The sequence below is a fragment of the Clinocottus analis genome, unplaced genomic scaffold (genome assembly GCF_023055335.1).
Source record: "Clinocottus analis isolate CAN_PGR_092001 unplaced genomic scaffold, fCliAna1.0.p SCAF_24, whole genome shotgun sequence".
NCBI classification, from domain to species: Eukaryota; Metazoa; Chordata; class Actinopteri; order Perciformes; family Cottidae; genus Clinocottus; species Clinocottus analis.
The window spans coordinates 5,422,501-5,443,052 of record NW_027175976.1 but is presented as its reverse complement, the minus strand read 5'-3'; the positions used below and the strand labels follow the sequence as shown (position 1 = coordinate 5,443,052).

At 42.9% G+C, this 20,552-nt stretch overlaps 5 protein-coding genes across 8 annotated transcripts in view; 4 read left to right on the top strand and 1 right to left on the bottom strand.

The window, feature by feature from the left end:
• Window positions 1-657: 657 nt before the first annotated feature.
• cnppd1 (cyclin Pas1/PHO80 domain containing 1) lies at window positions 658-4,576 on the top strand. Its single transcript, XM_068591088.1, has 8 exons — window positions 658-856; window positions 1,158-1,260; window positions 1,517-1,598; window positions 1,708-1,828; window positions 1,979-2,107; window positions 2,201-2,262; window positions 2,340-2,457; window positions 2,614-4,576. The coding sequence occupies exons 1-8, from the start codon at window positions 794-796 to the stop codon at window positions 3,256-3,258; spliced, it is 1,323 nt and encodes a 440-aa protein (XP_068447189.1). The 5' UTR covers window positions 658-793; the 3' UTR covers window positions 3,259-4,576.
• A 502-nt stretch (window positions 4,577-5,078) lies between these two features.
• On the top strand, window positions 5,079-7,830 carry prkag3a (protein kinase, AMP-activated, gamma 3a non-catalytic subunit). 2 transcript variants are annotated; one of them, XR_011078264.1, is made up of 13 exons: window positions 5,079-5,172; window positions 5,318-5,357; window positions 5,462-5,580; window positions 5,670-5,751; window positions 5,837-5,895; window positions 6,086-6,146; window positions 6,236-6,290; window positions 6,380-6,506; window positions 6,609-6,774; window positions 6,895-6,932; window positions 7,087-7,233; window positions 7,344-7,520; window positions 7,637-7,830. XR_011078264.1 is itself a non-coding variant. In XM_068590409.1 (13 exons), the coding sequence occupies exons 1-13, from the start codon at window positions 5,155-5,157 to the stop codon at window positions 7,657-7,659; spliced, it is 1,029 nt and encodes a 342-aa protein (XP_068446510.1). In that variant the 5' UTR covers window positions 5,079-5,154; the 3' UTR covers window positions 7,660-7,830. The 2 variants fall into 2 exon arrangements, 1 of the variants encoding a protein (XP_068446510.1); XM_068590409.1 differs by having other exon boundaries at window positions 7,344-7,437.
• A 744-nt stretch (window positions 7,831-8,574) lies between these two features.
• retreg2 (reticulophagy regulator family member 2) lies at window positions 8,575-14,897 on the top strand. Its single transcript, XM_068590318.1, has 9 exons — window positions 8,575-8,862; window positions 9,331-9,434; window positions 9,816-9,846; window positions 10,216-10,345; window positions 10,545-10,629; window positions 10,787-10,924; window positions 11,355-11,443; window positions 11,666-11,801; window positions 12,026-14,897. Exons 1-9 carry the CDS (start codon window positions 8,609-8,611, stop codon window positions 12,820-12,822), a joined length of 1,764 nt encoding a protein of 587 aa, XP_068446419.1. The 5' UTR covers window positions 8,575-8,608; the 3' UTR covers window positions 12,823-14,897.
• mdh1b (malate dehydrogenase 1B, NAD (soluble)) lies at window positions 14,797-17,412 on the bottom strand. 2 transcript variants are annotated; one of them, XM_068590320.1, is made up of 11 exons: window positions 17,315-17,412; window positions 17,114-17,226; window positions 16,870-17,004; window positions 16,639-16,781; window positions 16,395-16,563; window positions 16,150-16,317; window positions 15,987-16,041; window positions 15,757-15,898; window positions 15,334-15,509; window positions 15,111-15,250; window positions 14,797-15,018 (listed from the first exon to the last, which is right to left on the bottom strand). In XM_068590320.1, exons 1-11 carry the CDS (start codon window positions 17,334-17,336, stop codon window positions 14,965-14,967), a joined length of 1,317 nt encoding a protein of 438 aa, XP_068446421.1. In that variant the 5' UTR covers window positions 17,337-17,412; the 3' UTR covers window positions 14,797-14,964. The 2 variants fall into 2 exon arrangements, with proteins under 2 accessions (XP_068446421.1, XP_068446420.1); XM_068590319.1 differs by having other exon boundaries at window positions 15,987-16,317.
• Window positions 17,413-17,612: 200 nt separating this feature from the next.
• The window catches only part of fastkd2 (FAST kinase domains 2), a 5,837-nt gene continuing 2,897 nt past the window's right edge, over window positions 17,613-20,552 (top strand). For both annotated transcript variants that reach the window (XM_068590317.1, XM_068590316.1), the window contains exons 1-8: window positions 17,613-18,634; window positions 18,736-18,839; window positions 19,019-19,127; window positions 19,305-19,428; window positions 19,567-19,706; window positions 19,825-19,997; window positions 20,128-20,291; window positions 20,378-20,552. The exon at window positions 20,378-20,552 is cut by the window's right edge and continues 62 nt beyond it. In XM_068590317.1, coding sequence (XP_068446418.1) covers window positions 18,026-18,634; window positions 18,736-18,839; window positions 19,019-19,127; window positions 19,305-19,428; window positions 19,567-19,706; window positions 19,825-19,997; window positions 20,128-20,291; window positions 20,378-20,552 — 1,598 coding nt within the window. In that variant the 5' untranslated portion in view covers window positions 17,613-18,025. The remainder of the gene's footprint in view (window positions 18,635-18,735; window positions 18,840-19,018; window positions 19,128-19,304; window positions 19,429-19,566; window positions 19,707-19,824; window positions 19,998-20,127; window positions 20,292-20,377) is intronic.

Below are 20,552 nucleotides of genomic sequence, written 5' to 3'. Positions count from 1 at the left end.
TTTTGTGTCAAATATGCAACGATTAATAAATTACCTTTACATTTACACCTGGACTTTGCGTCATCAATTACACGCGTCAGAAAAGTTAGTTTTCAAGTGATTCCTGACCTAAACTGGAGCCTGGATGGAACATAATCTTTGGTGAAATAATAGAAGTGAGAAGCATTACTTACAACAAGACCATTATTTTTGTATTACAAGTTTTAAAATAAACACCTAAATGTCTTTAAATGTTTTCATTCCATCAGTCTTGAAGAAGACAAAATACCTTAAAATTAAAACAAAAAAAAATTCAGTGGTTAAAACTGAGGCTGTATTTTCACTGAGGCAAGCTGCACGATTATATATTATTACTGTTATGAGCAAAATAAAATGTAAAAAACGTTTATTCATTCATTGTGTGTGTATATGTTTATTTTTTGAGGCAAATTGTTTCAATCTTAGAACACATATTTCGGGGAACTATGTGTCTGGTGTCATTGGTTCAATAAATAGGTCGGTTGGTTGATGTTACTTTGTTTGTCCAGACTGAGATTAACTAGATCCCGTCCTTTATTTTCCGGTGCAGCAGGTGGCGGTAGAGACCTCGGTACTGCAACCAGCCAGAGACGCAGAGCAGAAGAAGATGCTGCAGGTGCTCAGAGTCTCCACTAGATGGCGGCAATGTGTCCCTGATGAAGTGAGTCAGGTCAGGGCGTGTTGCTATCTGAGCGCTACTCGTCGTCAGCCGGGGGCCAGGCCGAACAGTCGTCTTTTCTACGTTTGGCGGGCTCATGTTAAATCTACAGTAGAGATGGATTTCGACGCTTTATTTAACGAAAAGACCTTTCAGTTTTCAGACTTCAAGGAGTTCACGGTATGTTATTGGGTCACAATCCCGATAGCTACGTCAACAAACTACGGAAGCTAAGCTAACGGATGTTTATCTGCCGATCGGTAGCTTAGCTATCGTCTTAACGTGTCGTACCAGCTGCTGTAAACTTCTTACATACAGTGTTAATACAAGTGTTTTCATATATGCGTGTTAGTGGAGGATATTACTTTGTATGAATTTCGAATAATTAATCTGGTTCACGTTTGTGCCCCACAACTAGCCTTACGGTTTAAATACATTAACCCAGCTAACGTATGCTAAAGTCAGTGTTATTGTTCCACAGTTTCTTCCTGGACACCAGAAGTTGACTGAACGAGTGAGAAAGCGACTGTATTACGGGCTGGACAAGGACGGCTCTCTAGATGCCCTCTCATGCCCGGTTACAGGTGAGTTAAATATTAGTTTTTAAACCAGGTTAGTACAGAGAACGAAACTCCTCCGCGACGCACCCTCATAGGAAATACTGGATGTACAACTTTTTCTTCCTGACTTACTTTTTCAAAGTAAAGAAAAGAGGATTAAGTGCTGAATACATGTGTGGGGCAACTTAAAAGTTGTGCTCCTAATATGACTAATCTTAGATAGATGGATTGTAATTGTACGCAAGTTGACTTTTTATATTTTTGCTCTCTGTAATTCCAGATATTGCTGTTGAGATATTCCAGAAGTCTGCCCCAAGCCCCATACGCAAGCTCCAGAAGAAGTATGCTGCTCATGTTTCCAGGTTTGTACTTTGTTGTATGCATGTCTGTATGGATTTTTAACATCCTTTCAGGAACTGAATGTAGCACTGCCAGTCATACATCTTAAACAGATCTATTTTTTTGCATCAGGGAGGCTTGCATCTCCCCGTGTGCCATGATGCTGGCTCTCGTTTACATAGAACGCCTCCGACACAGAAACCCAGAGTACCTACAGAAGATCTCCTCCTCTGACCTCTTCCTGATCTCCATGGTATGTGTCACTGGTATTTCTGACTTCGTCGATTCTCATTTTAAGAATGGACTCTGCTTCACATGTTGGGTCCTATACTTTTTTTTTTTTAATGTAATTAAGACAGTGACTTGTATTGCAATGGAAAATGCACTGCTGTCTCTGAATTAGATGGTTGCCAGCAAGTACCTGTATGACGAAGGAGAGGAAGAAGAGGTTTTCAACGATGAGTGGGGAGCAGCTGGGAAGTTGGACGTCAAAACTGTCAATAACCTGGAGATGAACTTCTTGAATGCCATTGTAAGTTTGTTTGTTCATTTGCATTTAACGTGTGCTTACGTGCATATTTGGATCAAGTTCTTTGTTCAAACCATTGTGTTCTATATTTTGTAGGAGTGGAGCCTCTTCACGGAGCCAAATGACTTATTTGATATACTGAGTCAACTGGAAACCAGGTTGGTTGTTGGCTATGTAAAACTTTAACTAAACTTTTGTGTGGAAAAAAAAAATTCTGATTGGGCTCTATCATCAGCATTGCAAAGCGGCAGGGGATGAAACGCGGCTGGTTTACCTACACTGACCTCTGTGTGCTTCTGGAGCAATCGGTGTGGAGTCAAGCCCTCACAGCCATCTATCAGCACTTTACCAAGGTAAGAAAGGGATTTCAGGTCAATGGAGCAGAGAGGATATTTATATGCTTGCTATGTTTCAGCTGTATGTATTCTTATTTTTTTCTTCTACATTTATAACTTGAGACCACACAAACATTGCAACAACAATTTAATCTAATTCTATTTTATTCTCAGGTTTCCTGTATGCTCGGCCTGGTGTATCTGACCAGCGTGGCTGGCCTTATTGCCACCAGTGCTGTGCTGCACCAGCTCAGTCTCGCCAGAAGCGCCCCATCTCTGCTCCAACCTCTACCTGAGATTAGCCTGGACCTTCAGACCTCCAACCTGAAAGCAGTAGCCCCTTCTGCAGCCCTGCGCCTCCCTTGTTGCATTCTGGCCAACAAGAGTCTGAGCCGTCAGACCGGTGCACCTAGAATCGACCAGGACCTCCTCCAAAATCCTCCATCGGCTTCCACACAGACCTCAGTATTGTGTCTATGGGGCTCCCTCCTTGCCTCAATGGGTCACATACATCCTGAAACTGATTCTGATCTAGATGCACCCCGAACCTGGTCGCCTGTCTCCTTCTTCTGTCCTGGCTGTCTTGCGTCCCTTCCGCCTCTTCAGTGCAGGCTTAGAAATACCTCAACGGTCTTCGCATACGGCCCCATTGGGAACCATCAACATCATGCACCACAGCTGGCCTCCAGCCTTGTTGGAGGGGCAGAGCCAAGTCTGAACTCTCACCTGGGGGTGTTTCCCCCGATCCAGCTGGGACCCTGTCACCCAAAGTCCATGTTACCCGTCGACAAAGTCCAAGCGCTGCTAATGCCCGGCTAGCGACTGGGAAACCCCACTGCTGTCAACTCGTACTAATGGACTCTGGAAATGAAAGCAGCGTTATTTGTATGACTCATCGACCCCTTCAAGTGATGTTTTGTTTACTTTTCCAGATCCAGAATACAGGTGCAAAGGTGAGAGTAATTGCGCACAGAGTGAGAATTTAACAACATGGTAGAGGGTGGAAAGTCACTTGTCGCTCAGCACTTCAGAATATATTTGCCATAAATAAAATGCCTCAATGCTCTGTAGCTTGTTTTTAAATACAGGTAATAGGAATTTAAAGATAGTTTGCTTTCTTGGCAGTAATCATTGAAAGTTCAGACCCTTCAGGTGGTGACGTAGGGCCTTTGGGATGAGTTTGTTTTCACTTATTATATTACAGCTGTAATATTAAAGCTGCTCAGCAAGTTGATGAAAGTGTGTGGATGTTTCACAGCACAGCTGAAAGTTGAGTTAGTTTTTTTTGATGAAGGGGCTCTTGGGAAGAAGAGACTAAACCAGTTTACTTTGTCAGGCTTATCCATATTTTGTTAGTGTAAGCATTTATTTTTCATTCATGCATGTCAGACTTTACATCAAGCAATGGTCATACAACTGCAGCGAGCACTGATTTATTTTGTACTCCAGGTTACTGTTTGTGAAACAAAGCCTCAAAGGAAGGAAATGGACCATTTCAATTCAAAACACCCTTTTCATACCTCAGTGCAACGGTCATTGGCCACACACAAAAAACCATCGACGACTCCTATTCTGGTCATTTATAGTGTAAAGGGTTTGTCTTATTTTTCTTTTCTGCGGTAATAGGATATCACATAATATTAAAGCCACTTCTGTGTAACATGATAATGTGTGAACATTTAAGAGATTAGCCTGTAAATTTCCCATGCTCAATGGGAATAGGTCTTTATATATAGAGGATGGGCTTTAGGGGCTTTCGTGCCATTTTGAACTGGTTTCTGGTGGGTGTGTAATAGGTGTACTTCCTGAACAGAACATGCTACGGGCCAACAGCAGTGTTTCTTTGTTAATCCTTTCTGGACTTTGCATCTGACTGTATTTTTCAGCGCAACATTGGACATTTCACTCCGTTGTTGCAGCACGGTCTAGTGTGTCTTTTAAATAAATTTGTTATTGTACAGAGTTGCCATGGTCCCCAAAGACACTGACTTTGTAATCAAACCTTTCACAATATGGCTCAGAGCATTTGAATTTGATACAGCACAAAGTCCTTTAATTTTGTACATGGTGTAAAATGCAAATATTGTACAAATCTGTAAAAAAAAAAATAATAATAATAAAGGGAGCATTTCTTTGTGACATTTGTTAATTGTCGTCTATGTCAACATGATAGTGTGAAGCCCAGGAGAATCATGTAACTGCTGTCACAAGTTCAACCATATAGCTCTTGGGAAGTCCGTAACTGTCAGAAGCCTTGACATTTACTCCATATAGACCAGGATCTCATGCCATTCTAATTTATGACATAGCAGACCTCTATAAATCATTTGCAAAACATATTTAAGGATTCATTCTATGCCACAGGAGCCAATAAATGGCGGCAACATTATGTGATCCGAGTTGGCAGTAAACGTTAGAAGGAAAGCCAAAGCGTTCCTTTCAACGGGCATGGAGGCGAGGCCATGACTAGTGTGTTTTTAAAGGGAAAGCAAGCTGATATGTGGTTCTGGCAGAACCTTACGTGTCCCTCCCCCTGAACCTGTGCCAGCTTCTTTTACCCCTCCCCTGCGCCTCTTGCCCGACACATGCCGCTTGAGAGCTCCTAATATAGACCCAACGGCCTTGGAGGGAAGGGGAAAACAAACCCAGTGGAGTTGCCAGCACTTTGTGTCTGCTGCCTCAAAATCAACTTTTTCATGGACACGCAACAAAAACATGGAGACTCCCTCACAGGTGAAATGTTACTTTGGGTTGAGTCTAACGAGAAGAAAAGTTTAGGTTTTTTTTCATTAATGGAACTGAGGAAAGTAACAGACTTGTGGATGTCGAAGAATTCTGACAATGCCATGTGGGGAATGTTTCACTTGCTCTGTTGCAGGTGCCACTCCCAGAGAAGATGCAGGAGATAAAGAAACGAGGTGCGATCGCAGTCATCGCCGCACACGTGAACACGAACACGTGCAAGTATATGGATCTGTGCTGTTGGTATGTGTGTGACTGCATGTGTCCATGTCTCGATCAGGTAGTGTGATCCTCACGGAGGCCGATGCCGCAGTCTACATGAATTTCATGAAAAGTCACAGCTGCTATGATGCCATTCCAACTAGCTGTAAACTAGTCATATTTGATACCAAACTACAAGTAAGAAACCTGTACGTAGAAACTTGATTCACCCTTGATTCACCCTTTTTGCTGGTTAATAATCACTCTGACGGTGTGACTTCCTAAAGGTGAAAAAGGCTTTTTTTGCACTAGTGGCAAATGGCTTGAGGGCGGCCCCGTTATGGGACAGCAAGTTGCAGAGATTTGTGGGTAAGAAGAGGGATTAAAGGAATAATCATAGTGGGGTATTGGTCCCTGTGAATATAATGGGAACATAAATTCTTTTCTTTCACAGGTATGCTGACTATTACAGATTTCATCAATATCCTCCATTGCTATTACAGATCCCCTATGGTGAGAATGACTGCACTATATTTAAAACTCCAACAGCTAAGAGTATGAATATCATCAGACATTGTTATTCTCTTTCTATTATAACATATACATTGCAGATACAGCAACACAGTGTACAGGGTTGCGGTATTTGATTTGACCCACTGGATGTGTAATTATTGACTCACATCTTTTGGGTTTCCCGCTGAAGGTTCAAATGTATGAGCTGGAGAGCCACAAGATCGAGACATGGAGAGGTGATTCATCACAAAGTAAATAACCAGCACAGACAAAGATAAAATATCTCAGCGTGCACACTACTGTAACTTGACTTTAGAGCTCTCTGTCATCTTCTGTCTAGATGTCTACCTACAGTGTTCCAATCACATCCTCATTAGTATTTCTCCAGAGGCCAGGTAACACTATGAATCCATGAAAATATTTTCGCTCAATTCACATTTTAGTCTACGAGCAGTAAATTGTCATTTCTACTCTTTCCTCTTAGCCTCTTTGATGCCATCTATTCCTTACTTAAGTATAAGATCCACAGACTGCCGGTCATGGATCCAGAGTCTGGCAACATCTTGCACATTCTCACCCACAAAAGAATCCTCAAGTTCCTCCACATATTTGTGAGTAAGCAAATGTTCAGCATGCGATTTACTTACCTGTTGTTTTTAAAAATTATTTTCATGTCTGCATGCGTTTCCATTCTTCTACTTTGGTGTTTTCAGAAAACAAAAGTTCCCACGCCTGCATTCATGGGAAGGCAGATCCAAGAGCTTCGGATCGGAACGTTCAGGAACATTGCCACAGTTCAGCAAACGGCAACGCTTTACGAGGCCCTCGCCATTTTTGTGGAAAGACGGGTGTCTGCGCTGCCTGTGGTGGACGAACAAGGTTTGCTCTTAAAAATAGGATTTACATCTTACAACTGGAGAGCTGTACTACGGTTTTCCAAATAGATACATCTAAAAAAAAGTATCCGACCTACTGCATCCAATCATTTATTTTTTTCAGGCAAAGTGGTGTCACTCTACTCAAGATTTGATGTGATTGTGAGTACACTTAAACTTACACAGTTTATGTGGAGCTTGGGCTATATTTGCAATCTTAAAGTACACTGTACAAAGCCCTAAAGTGTATCATCCTTGCATTGATCACTGACACCTGGTCAGACACTGAGATTTTTCCGTGTTTGCTATATGGCAGAATCTAGCAGCCCAGAAGAGTTACAACAATCTGGACATGCCGATGCAGGAGGCCATTCGCAGGCGCTCAAGTTTTGTTGAGGGAGTAATCAAGTGCTACCCAGATGAAACCTTGGAAACCATCATAGACCGGATAGTCAACGCTGAGGTGGTTGTTTTCTTCAAAAGAATTTGGTCTCTAATATTTCTTGTGACGTTACGAGATCTGGTAAATAGAAGGGAGCATTCTTTCCTTATCATTTTTCCTCCTTGCCCAAGGTCCATCGGCTGGTCTTGGTGGACAGGGCAGACGTGGTAAAGGGCATCATCTCTCTGTCTGACCTGCTGCAGGCCATGGTCTTAACCCCAGCAGGTATTGATGCCCTCCTGTTCTAGCACTAGAGGTCCCCTTCCCTCCTTTACCACCTGTGTAGTCCTGGTCGTGTACACATCCAGGTAGGCCTCTCAAGCATTGTCCTATTCAAGTCTTGTCTTCTTCTCTTTTTTTTTTTAGGATACTCATGATAGTTGCTGAATATAATGATTGTATCTTTTGCTTTTTTGACTTTCAGAAATCAACTTGAGATGGAACTGAGAGACTACAAGAGGAAGAAAACTCCCCTTACTGTGCTACTTTACATTAAGATGTCTTTTGTGATCTATGTGCTGTGTTCAAGAAGCGATAATACCAGTGAGCTGACCTTCATACTGCAATGAATCTTATAGGTCTCCAGCACAATGTCTATATTGGCTGCATTTGATCAAATTGATCAATACTGTATATTTCTGTATTAAAAATTTGTATCAAAACTCACTAGTGTCTGGTATTTCCTGGGTAAATGCATTATGTGGGCTATGGCTGAAGAGCACTTCTATAAATCATTCACAAAATAACCAAACAAATGAAATAGACAGGCTATAGCCCTCCCAAAATATATACCTTATAAATGATCAGTAAAAGCAGGTGCAGTACTTGAAGTGGCCAAACCGGTAGCAGGAGACTTGTAGAGAACTTTTGCAGGTCTCAAGAGTTTTACCTTCATGCAACATTAATGCATGCTGCCATATTTCTGACCACACGGTGGTACACTCGAGCTTTAAAAACAAGGAAACACGTGACTGTGTATATTTTTCTCGTGTGTGACGGGCCTTGTGACGCGTCCGCCCATCTGTATTATCAGTACATCAAGTTGCCGAAAGTAATCAACAATACGGCCGGAAATTAATATTGGCTTCAAAGTAAAATAAGCATTTCTGATATTCAATCTCTGTAATCATTAATAGAACATGTACTGTGATTAAGTGATTGCAAATAATATTGACTTTCTGAAAAAAAACACCTTTTCATTTATCAATACTTGTATTGACCAAAATATATCTCCATTCATTATCGACGTGTTGGGACTTCGTTAACCTGTTGCCAAAGGGGATTTTATTTTTAAATCAATAACCGGATACTACATGTTTGTAAGTCTGTCCCACTTGACGGCAATCTCACCATATAGCCCGTGATATCCAAAACAACATAACAAAGTGGGGGAAACATGGCGAGCGAAGAGGAGGCCAGAAGATGCCCCTCGGTTACCTCCTCTTCGGTTGGCCTGGAGTCTCTGTTCCCTCCCGGGACTTCGGAGCAGGCCGGCGGGGACGTGAACCCGGAGCTCGTCCGTCTGCGGGAGCGTCTCCAGGGTTGGCTATCGCAGTACGAGTCCTTGCTGCTGTGGTCGCAGAGGCTGCTTGTCTGGGAAAGGCCGTTGTACAGCATCACCGTCGCCTTGACACTCAACACGTTATTCTGGTAACCGACCGAATGTAAACGTTTAATCACGTGTTGCGCCTTTTTGACAGCTCGATGACGGCTAGCTAACACCATCGGCTGCTAGCTAACGGCAGCGAGGACACAACGTCAGGATAAGTTAGCTAATCCCACGTCTTTAGCTTCATGCTAAAGTGCATAGCGAGACAGTTCAAACTTGATGGTTCACAAGCAAATTCGTTCCAGGAAAGATTAACAAATACAGGACAACTAGAGTTATTTTAGAGTTGTTACATCTGTTTGCTTTAATTCGGCTGCATCCAAACCAACACGCATGTCACGCTATGTTGCCAGGCCTCGTTCACCAGCTGTCAGTTACAGGAAACCGATGCTATGTCGCTGTATTTAAAAAGAAGTTTCATTTGAAAGTAAGTTTTGTGACATGATTTTTTATTTGTATGTGTTGAACATAAGCCTATTGTCAATCTGTTTATTTGTGTATCCCCAAAGGCTCCTGTCATCGACCTCCCTGCGGCCTCTGTTCCTGCTGAGTGTGTCCCTGCTGGGACTTGTGCTCCTGGAGAGATGGAAGCCCAAGTTGCCCATCATTACCGGTAAGCCCAGGCCTTAATAGGATTTTAATATGATCCTGAGGCTTTGTCACTCTTTACCCAAAGCAATTGCTCACTGTTGCTGAGCTAGTTTAAATATATATTTGTAGAACACCTTTGCTGGATGGAGAAGCCTGCCATGACCTTTGTCGGTGTGTGTACACTGCGTTTGCCAGAGATGACATTTTTTTTCTGCTTTTTTTTTTGCTTCTTCAAGGAGGGAAATTTGACTAAAAGAACGATAAAGATATTGAGAATCTGATGGAAATCTTAGATTATTTCCAACCCAATATGTTTACTGTCATTCCCTTACGTTAATATATCCCATCAAAGGAACAACAGTGACCTAACTGTTGCTAACTGTGTGTTTTGCTCTTAATGCAGTTCAACATGCAGAGGCTCCCCTTGAACAACGGTATGTAGTGTGTACATGATGAAAAGACATCTCTGTGTGTTCATTTCCTGAACGAATTCAAAATAAGAGCAACGGTTAAATTTTAAGTGTGAAGTCTGTCTTTTTGTTTATGGCATTTCCATCACATGTTGTATCTTTTCATCAGAACTAATTGTCAGCCACTAGTCTTACCAGAGTTCAGTCTCGTCAGTGTATAGGTTTATTTGTGTGTGTCTCCACTATCATGACATTCACGATGAATCTCACTTTACCACTGTGCAAGTATTTCAGTACAGCCTGAAGCCCTTTATGTACATATTTGTGTCCTTTTACAAGTATTCTCTTTTCCTGTGTGCATTTGCATGTGTGTGTTTTCCTGTTTGTGTACAGTGACACAATGAGTGTGGAGCAGCATCTGCTTAGCATTCCTGAGCTCAGCCACCATCTGGCTGAAAGCTATCTGACCTACCGCCTTCACCTGCTGGAGACACTGGAGTACAAGCGACAGAACCATGGAAAGGTACAGCCCTCTGACTCCGCACATCGACACCCAATTAAAGAAACTTAGAGGAATATTGCCACATGTTTTAGACATCCTCATTATTATTTTTGCTGTTTTAAAGAGTACTATGGCAAATTCACGGTAAATCAGTAAAAGTATGCCATGTGCACATTGAAGGTGTGATTGTCTAATTTTTCTTACTTGGTCTGTCTCCCAGTTCTGTGTCATGATGTGCAGTAGCTGTTTTGTGCTGGCCTTGGTTGGGCATTATGTACCAGGAATCATGATGATCTATATTATTGGTGAGTCAACTTTTTCCTAATTGCCATTAAGAAACAGTTGTACTAAGCCATGAGTTTCATGGGACAGACTTCATTTCCATTGTATTGCTGTTGTACTCTTATAAAATACATTTAGTTGTCATAAGTTGTCACAGTTTTTTTTTCTGCACCTGCTTAGTCCTGAGCGTGCTGTTGTGGCCACTGGTGGTGTACCACGAACTGATCCAGAGGATGTATACAGGCTTTGAGCCTATCCTGATGAAACTGGACTACAGCATGAAGGGAGATACTGAGCACCGCAAGCACGACAAGAGAAGTGAGTTCTTCTGTGAGACCTTCGGGCTACAGATTCTAGCCTGACTCATGTTCATCACATAAAATTTAAAATCCTGCAGCTACAGAAACACATGTTGTGTTTGTAATAATATAGGACTTAACCATACAAGGAGGAAGCGTAACATAATCCTGAGCCTGAATCGATGGAGATCATATTTCTTGTCTCTCTAATTGATATCCAACCTCATTGTCACAGCATGTGTTACATATATTTAAATAGAACAGTGTTAATTATTAAGGAAGTTTCATAAGTTCCTCTGGTTACCTTTGTGCTTGCATCCCAGTATGTTAAGCGTATACTTTTGCTCATTCTCAAGGTATGGCATAAAACACAGTGCCATTGTCTTTGAATCGGTTGATCTCGTCATTCATGCAGTTGCATTTTAAACGTGAGTGTGTGTTTTTAACAGAGGTGAAGAAGGAGGGAGACGAGGGGGACGAGCCGAGAGCTGAAACGGAGAGTGAGAGTGAGGAGGAGCTGTCCTGTTTCGCCCCAACGGTACGGAGACGCACCTTAAATGTCAATACACTCCCACATAGAGACGCAGAGAGAAAGCAGAAGTAATGTGGGGAGCAGGTTGTGTTTTTCTGTGTGTATGTATTTTTGTTTAGCTTGTTTTTCACCCCACGGCTCCAATAATTGCAGGTATGAAAAGGATGAGAAGGATGATGATACATTTGTGTTTTGGCAGTGATATAACTCTGTGGTTTTGTCTGTCAGGTGGATGCAAAGACAACAGCTCTGGCGATGGCCATTACAGACTCAGAGTTGTCAGATGAGGAGGCATCCATCTTAGAGAGTGGAGGGTTCTCAGTGTCCAGGGCCACCACTCCTCAGCTCACGGACGTCTCTGAAGGTAACTGAATGCTCAGGTCAACTTCTCTGTTCTGTGCATCAGTAGGTTTCCTCTACATTAGTAAATGCAGGAGATTCTGCTCATGTCTGCACTCTAGTAAATACAGCAACATATATTTGTGATTTACATCTGCTGTGTTCAACCAAAAACATCTTGACCTGTAAATTATATTTGGCTGAGATGCCAACTCTCAGTTTTTTTCCCCTGTCTCATCTCTACTACAGACCTGGACCAGCAGAGTTTACACAGCGACCCAGAGGAGTCCTACTTGCGGGATCTTCCTGCGTTCCCCTCAGTGGAGGAGTTCCCATCCATCGAGCACAACCTGCTCCACTTCCCTTTGCGAGGCCCCGGCCAGGGGGACGCAGCCCAGGCTGGACCGCAATCAGAAAGGGAACTGCTGAGTCCCGCCAGCCTCCTCATCCAGCACTTAGCGTCTCCGCTCCACTTTGTGAACACACACTTCAACGGACATGGACGGCCACCTGGGGGTGAAGAGGGCGCGTTGGAAGTCCCGGGCGCTGACGGGGAAGCGGGGATGCGTGTGGGAGAGAAGGAAGCTGCAGTAACCCAAGAAACTCAACAGTCCTTGGAGGCCTTGAGCGAGGAGATAGTGAGCACAGCTATCTCCACTGTGGTGCAGAACACTCTGTCAGCTCTGCTGCGCTCCAGTGAGGCCAGCGAGGACCCCTCCCTGGCTGAGTTTCTTCCCACTGAAACCCCGCCGAGCGCTCTGGAGACCCCCACCCCGCCCACCGACACCACTGCTAACACAACACAAGGAGCGCTGGGAGCTGACGAGAACCTGGATGAGGCGATTACGGCAGGAAGCGGCTCCTGCAAGGAGACGCCCGACGACACGCTAGTTCCGACCGAGGAAGAGGACTTTGAGCTTCTGGACCAAAGTGAACTGGAGCAGTTTGATGAGGGGCTGGACCTCATCTCTGACAGACTGGCTGTGGGAGGAGCATCAGGAGCCCCAGATACACCTCCATTTCCTCAGCATCAACCACAGTCGTAGCTTCCCCGTTGCCTCCTCCTGGTCCCAACTGTCGTGTTTTTATTTGTACATTAGACCTACATTATACTACCCATACATACTGCTATGAATCCTTTATCAAAGAGTTTGGCGTTTAATGTAGTTGGTCCATGATTGTTTGGCATACGGTTGAGATAACGTGGTGCGTTCTGCTTTCGTAGCCTCTCATTACAAGTGTCTGTTCGGCCTTTGTAGAATTTTTTTGTGGCCTACCTTATTGCATCAACTTCAGGGCAGAGCCGGCTTGGGTTTAACGGTTATAGAGACATGGTCATTGTCAGGGGTCGCAAAGTATTTTATATGTGGTTTTGCTTAGTCATCTAACATTGAAATTTGCTTGATTAATTAGCAGGCAAAATTCCTACTGCATAGTGAAGAAACAGTAAATGTTCAGTCTCACGTCGGAGTGATAATGATGCCTTTATTTTCAACCTTGGCTGTAAGCTTAACACTTCCACCTTGTTTTCATTCAGATGTTTGTCTCGATAGTGTAATGGAGAGTTGAAATGTTGGGTTATATAACTATTAATATATGCTATAAATTATTTTATTCAACTGTCAGTCGATGAAACTTTATAGTTCTAAGGGGGAGTTTAAAAGCAAATTGAATCCCCTCAGTTGCCCATAATGATTGTATGATAAATGTTTTCATTATGACAACATGAACGTCCAGGGTTTAAAATGTAGTTGCGTGTTCCCAGAGTTAGACTTAGTAAGTCAACAGTTATCCTTTCACTTTATCCTTACCTCCAAAGTCCCCAAGGTAACAGTTTTGACAGAAACATTCAGTCATTAGTGGTCTTTCACTTGTTGCCTGGAAATGGAAACTTAATCTTTGACATTGTTGGATGTTGACGGGTAGTAGATCTTTACCCATACACACAAGTGACTTTGATGTAGCAAGATAAAAGATATGGTCATAAATTTCCTGTGATTGATGACTCATTAATATTGATATTTGCAGAATTAATTTGATGTCACACACCCATATGTGGTTGGCCCATATGTAATGGAATTTATTGTTTAGCTACAACACACACTTCTTGTTTGATTGGCCTGTCTGTACGTATTTGTTAGTCATCACTTGGATAAGTATATTTACCAAATAACCTCCTTTGTGCCACGACAAGTCCATGCATGCCATGCACTACGCATGTATTTACCATGATCAATATTTGAGGTACATTTTCAATGGAGTGTTGCTTTTACCGGAGCAGATTTAGTTTCTGTTTCTGGAAAGACGTGATGGTTTGAAGACATATCCGCCTGGAATTAGCGGAAAACATTTGACGTGATTCAAAAGAAAGCTAGCACTATGCTTGACTGTATAAAGAGGCCGATTTTGCTTTTGTGAACCACTCAGCATCCAAATCTCAGGGGTGGATTGTACAAAGAGAATATATCATTGCAGGACATGTGTCTATTTCCCAACTTGTCGTATGTAGTGCACTGTATTTGTACTAATCTTTCCTTTTTTCAGTCAATGCCACCTTGTGTATAGTGTAGAAATGCTAAAAATGGAATGTGTATATTCTGCATGTAAAAACAGCACTCTGTTCAAGTTTTCCTTGTCAACTGACAAAGTACTGCACAATTTGAGGGGAAAAAAATCTATTTGAATGTTTGAGGTTAAAAGAGCCCATTAAATTCAGTTTGTTTAATATGTAATTACCAATGAGGGCAAGGCAAGTTTTGATGTCTTCATTTTCAAGACTGCCCAACTGAAAATGGAAATGAGAGGCAAGTGATGACATCAGATTTAGAGAGGGATATTAACAGACTAGTTTGTGTATGGTAGTAGTGTGTTTTCTGCTTAAAGTATTGCTTCTTGAACTATAAAAAAAAGCACTCACTGAACTGTACAATTTTAAGAAAAGGAATATATTTTCTAATTTCTCCTTTTTCCATAAAGTACTCAGTTTGATCTTTTACATCTAAAAACATCACAGCTATGGGTGAGTTTCACAAAGCGAAAGATTTATTGTCATTAAACTGGTAAAATATAAGTGCAACACCACATGTGAAAGTAAGAGAATAAAAGAACAAACTGAAACAAACTTGAGATGTAGCACTGACATGTATCTGGATTATTTCCTTTGATCATTTTAAGCAACTTTTTTAAAGTCAATCACCTTTCTTTATAAGAATCATGTCATTTTCTGATCCAAGTTTCTTTTCCTGGGAAAGAAAAACACTTGTTAGTACCTATGGTATGGTAACAACAGACAGCAGCTATGAAAATGTGTGTTTGTGTTTGTAACTTGACATACCTGACTCAGTTCACTTGCATAAAGCTGAAGTCTTTTCATCAACTCGTCTCCAACAGTCACGCTGAGCAGCGCGGACCATTTTCCGTTTGTGAAAGTTACTGGGAGTGAGAGGACGATGCCATCTGGGAGATTGTAGTCGTCTACAAGTGGCCAAAGACAATCACGTTTCATCATAGATCTACGTTTGCTCGAATCAATGTCTGAGGTTGTGTTATGTCCTCACCTGGGCAAAGTACTCCCAAAGAGAAGACCTCATCTGGTGTCCAAACGCCATTCCAGGCTTTCAGGACTGCAAGGATCCCATTGGCGGCTGACATGGTTGCTGCTCGGCAGGACTTTGAAGCCACAGCTGCACGCTGACAACGTACCAAGTCTTGAAAATCTGTCTCCAACCATTTCCTGGAGGAGGAAAGGAAATTGTTGGGTTTTTGGCATGTCCCAAGATGTTTTTGATCAGTGTAGTCAGATATACTGCGCAATCAACATTGGCACAGACTGAAGTCAAATACGGAGGGGAGTTTTGAGAGTTGATATTAGACCTTGTGTGATTGTTTAGCTTGTAAAGTGCCAGCTGGGTAGAGTTGACTAATAAAATGTAAGCAATAAATTAGATAGCTTCCTCCTGAAGCTTCTTGTTGAAACAAACCTTTCCTGGACAATATTTTGAGGATCTTGGGAAAAGAAAGCTGGGCCTTTGATTGCCCCATTATAGTTGAAAACCTTCGCCCGCTGCAGGTCAATGTAGAAACTACCACTGATGTTTCCCCACACAATGACATTTTTAATGTCTGGAGCAGAAGAAGAGGGAAAGATTGTTGGTCTTTCGTAAAAAGTGAATCTGCCAAAAATTGCAATAAGAATATATAGTAATAGTACCTGAAGGCCTAACTCTCAGCTTCTTTGCAAGGATGGCCTTAGCTTCATTCTCCACCTGAGTTGCCATGGTGACAAATTGGTGGCTGTCAATGGAGCGTGCATTGTCCAAAAGAAGTGAGCATCTCAGGTTGACAAGTGAGTCACCAGACACAATGACCTTAACCTCCTTGTTGGCCCTCGTGTCCATCAGTTGTCCGTACTCTCTGTACCGGTCTGAGATTCCCTTGACCTTCCTCTTCTCCTCATCACACTCATCAGACCACCACTCATCCAGCAGCAGGATGATGTCCGCTTCTTGGAAGGCCTGTTTCAAATCTGTGTGAATAGTCACCTGTGAATATATAAAGTTAGATGGCTTTGTTTTCCTTCAGATATGGGAACAAAAATATATTTTTTTAAACTCAGGACTTGATGGAGCTGACGGAGTGCCAGGTCCTCCGTCTCTATCCTCAGCCAATGCAATCCCTCCTCGTTCCCATCCAGGTCCAGTAGGTGGAGGCTGATTGCAGAAATATGGGGAAACACCTCGGCAGAGAGCAGATTGGGGATCAGGAAGTGGCTGGTCGGGTTGAGAGCACTGGAAAGGTACGAGAAATGTAATTATTTATACATACATTTCTTTGGTTTCAAGTTTTTTTCCAGACCAACCCACCTACTAATCCATATGTGAAGGGGTTTGATGAGACTGACACGATGCTGCTCCTCGACAATAAGATTCATCTTGCTTTCCAGATTCTCTGCTGCAACTTTCAGTATTAAATCCGTCGGCATGTCTGATGTGACTCTGTAATAGTCCTGCACAACCCATGATACAGAAATTGGCAGGCATATGAATTTAGAAGTAATTTGAATTTAAAAAAAAAAAACTATTACGTATGACTACCTGGCAATGCTCCAGAAAGTCACTTAAGCCCCCTAAGAGCATCCCTTTCCCCCCTTGGTTCACCAGTTCCCTCCAAATTAGAGGGGACTCATTGTGTTTCCAGCCATTTTTCTTGCAGGTGGACTCCAGCCAATCCTGCCAGAGACCAGTGAAAGGTTACATTGAGGTGACAAATAAAAAACACACAAATGAGTTGTGAGCAAAAAGAGACTAAACAGAGTTTTAAAAAAATAAGTTAAATGACCTGCCACTGATGTGGGAGAATGGAGATCTTCTGGATCCGGAAGTCTGGAAGAGACGTCTGCAGAAGGTCTGCTAATAGTTCCGCTCTGGCGTAATCCGGACAGTCTGTTTGGCCTGTACAGGTTAACATTTCAATCAAAAAGGTGATATTCTTTGACATACAGTCCCATGATATCAGATAATGAGTAAAATTAGACTTTACCAGCGAGCACAAATTTTGCCATTCTAGCAGTGTGGTGCTGGTTGCTATGAAAACGTGGATGTTGCACTCCGTAAAGTCCGTGTAGGAACAACCACAAAAACACACACAAAAAGATCAGTACGAGTTACGATAACAGTGACACCTATGGTTTAAAATGGTCAAAACTTGTATAAATCGGACTAAATATGTTACTTGTAATATGTTACATTCCCAATAAACCTTATTATTTTTATTCTGACGGGTACGCGGTGCAGACTCCCAATTTGATTTGGGGACTAAATATGGCGTTGCACACAGCTCGAAGCAGCAGCACATGCGCATGCTAACTAACATTGGTTTGACTGGGTTTGTTTTGTCAGGCAGCTCTGTATCTCTTTGCTGAACAACATTTAATGTCAATTGGTAAATACTCCAGCAAGCGCCATGTGTTATTTTGGTACCGTAATTTGTATCTTTCCCCGGTTATAGCGGCGTTATTGTGGGGCGTCACGTCGCTAGCTGCGAACTGTCTTTATAACAGTCTGTTGACCTTGTAGGCAACACAGTCATATCTTGGAGTAGCTACATCATTTGTGCGAACTATTTTCTATAGTTAACTGACCATGAGTCCAAGGGTGTAAATGGAGACCGTCAGATTATGTTAATTTAACCTCTATTATGTTAGCGTTGCCTTTAAAAAACAACAACAACATCTATTGAATTTGCTGGCTAATGTCTTTTCGGGTGTCAGAGGAGGTCGTGAGATGGGGCATGCGCTTTTTTTTGTCGGCAAAAGCCATCAAAGCCCCATCTTTCCCCAGTCAGCGGTTGGCACACATTTGGGGACCAGGGCGAAGCCACACATGCCTGCAGGATAGAAGTCCTGTCGGTTCAGTGAGGTTTTACTCACAGAATGGGGTTTACAGTCAGGACGTGGAGGAGGAGAAATGTCTCTCTTCTCCAGTGGGAGACTCTTCGTTGCCCGCTGAGACTCAGTCCGATGAGACACAGTGGAGGTCGTCATTCTTAGATGGCCTGAAACATTGTGGCTCCCCATCCGACGTGCTCGACTTCACCTCTCAATACTCACTCAGCGAGCGACAGGTCAGCAATTGCCTGAGCCACATGTGGTCCACCACCAAGAAGATGTCAAATGAGCAGAGGCGCTCTGAGCTGCAGCTGATGTTTGAGCACCCTGCATTTGACAAGCTTCTGCAAACGGCCATGATGAGAGTGGGGCACATGCGCAACGATAAACTGGCGTATTCTCTCCTGGCCATCGTCAAACTGGGTGTTCCCCAAGGAAGCCGTGTGGTCCAGACTTTCCTTCGAACCTGTCAGGTAGGCAGCGATAGATTTTCGAGCAGCAAACATAAATGTTTTCATATTGGGATTATTTTAGTTTTGTGTGCATCCAAATACATTTCATTGTCCAAGAACAGGAGAATCTGAACGACTTCGATGAAAAGGGCCTGTCCATCCTGGCTGCCAGTCTGGAAAATATGGAGGGCAGCACCAACGTCGGTGCACTTAAGGCAGGCATGAGGTCAGGATTATAAGAAAATGTATCTGCTTTGTCCATAATGGCAACCTTCCATCCTCAGAGATCTCCACACATAATGAGATCAAATTGGGGCTATTATTTTTGAATGATTATATAGAGTTTTAGTTACCACTTATTTTTCAGATCAGTTTACATTGAAGTTTACTGTGGCTTTGTCTTAGGTTGGTAGTTGAGGCCCGTCTCCCTGGGATCAAGAATGTAATCGCTCTTCAGACCCTGATGCGTCTGTTGGGGAAAGATGCCCCACTGGCCCTCAAACGGAAACTTGAGGTTGGTTTATAAATCTTGGTTTTGACCAAATGTTGTATTCCTATCTTGTTTTTAGTTATTTATTGCCAGTTGTTGTGCTGCCTGCTCAGTATTCTCTCGTAAAGGTTTAGTGTTTTATTTGACCTGTAACTGAATCCATTATATGTTGACACTTATTCTCTCCACGGACTTCTCCAGGGAAAGGCTCTCTCAATGACAGACCAGTTCAGCTGTCCCAACACCCACTACATGATCACCACTATGGCCACGATGGACTTCTACTCCAAACCACTGCTGGATGTCTGCAGTAAAATGATTATAGGTAGAAACCTTTTTCCACAAGATGAGAGCGTTGAATTATGGTCTCATTTTGCAGAGTCGTGAAATTCAATTGAAAGCGCCTGGAATATTATCTTGTACTGAAAATAGTTTTCATAACCTACTCTGTCCTCTCTGGTAGAAAACATCCATGGAATCCCCTTCAACAGATTGTATTCTGTCCTGCGGTCCTGTAGGGAGCTGCACTACAGAAATATAGATCTGCTCACTAGCATTTCAGAATATGTCGCCTCTATGATAGAAATATGGACCAAAAATCAGGTGCTGCAACAAACTGTTTCCTTACTCCTTTTGTGAAATGTTTACTCTCAAATCTATCAATAAGCAGTTGTTTTATTTTTTTATATTGTCACATCCTAAGTGTTTCCTCCTCGTTCAGGTGATCCTCTTCCTGTCCATGTTTGAGAATTTCACCTTCTGTCCCGTCGCCTTAATGGAGGCGTTTACAAAGAAGGTCATCGCCAATCCTGACACTGTGACACTGAAAGACCTCCTCTGTGTCCTCAAGGTGTACTCCTCTCTGAACTATGATCTGCAGCAGCAAAGACAGCAGTAGGTTACTCGCATGTCTTCCGCCGTCTGATTTGACTCGTACGCCAGCCAGTCATGTAATATTATTAACGCACATGACTATTGATTTCCAGGATTTATGTCTTTGTTGGGTTTCATCATCCTGCTCCAGGTTCCTGGAGGGTCTGACCCAGGTTCTGGATTCCTATCTGCCCAAGATGTCTGGATTTGAGTTGCTAAAAGCTGTATACTATCTTTGTCTCCTGGGCCACTTCCCCTCTGCACCACTGGAGCATCTCCTGGAGAGCAGAACACTGGAGAAGTTCACCATGACAGGTAAGACATAGGACTCACATTAGACAGTCTTAGTCTGTCTCTGATGTCTTCTACTCTTCCATCTCAACTGTTCTATGTCTCCTCAGCACCCAAGTATCTCCCTAACCAGGAGAGGATGTTTCAGACGGTCAACTTGTGCCTCGGTCTTGAGCGTCCTCTGCTCCCTCGGCTCGTGGCGGTGCCCCCGTCCGTCCTGGGAAACCCCGTCCCCAGCAGCCCACCAGTCAACCCGTGGCTCTCGCAGGGCCTGCACAGTGTGTT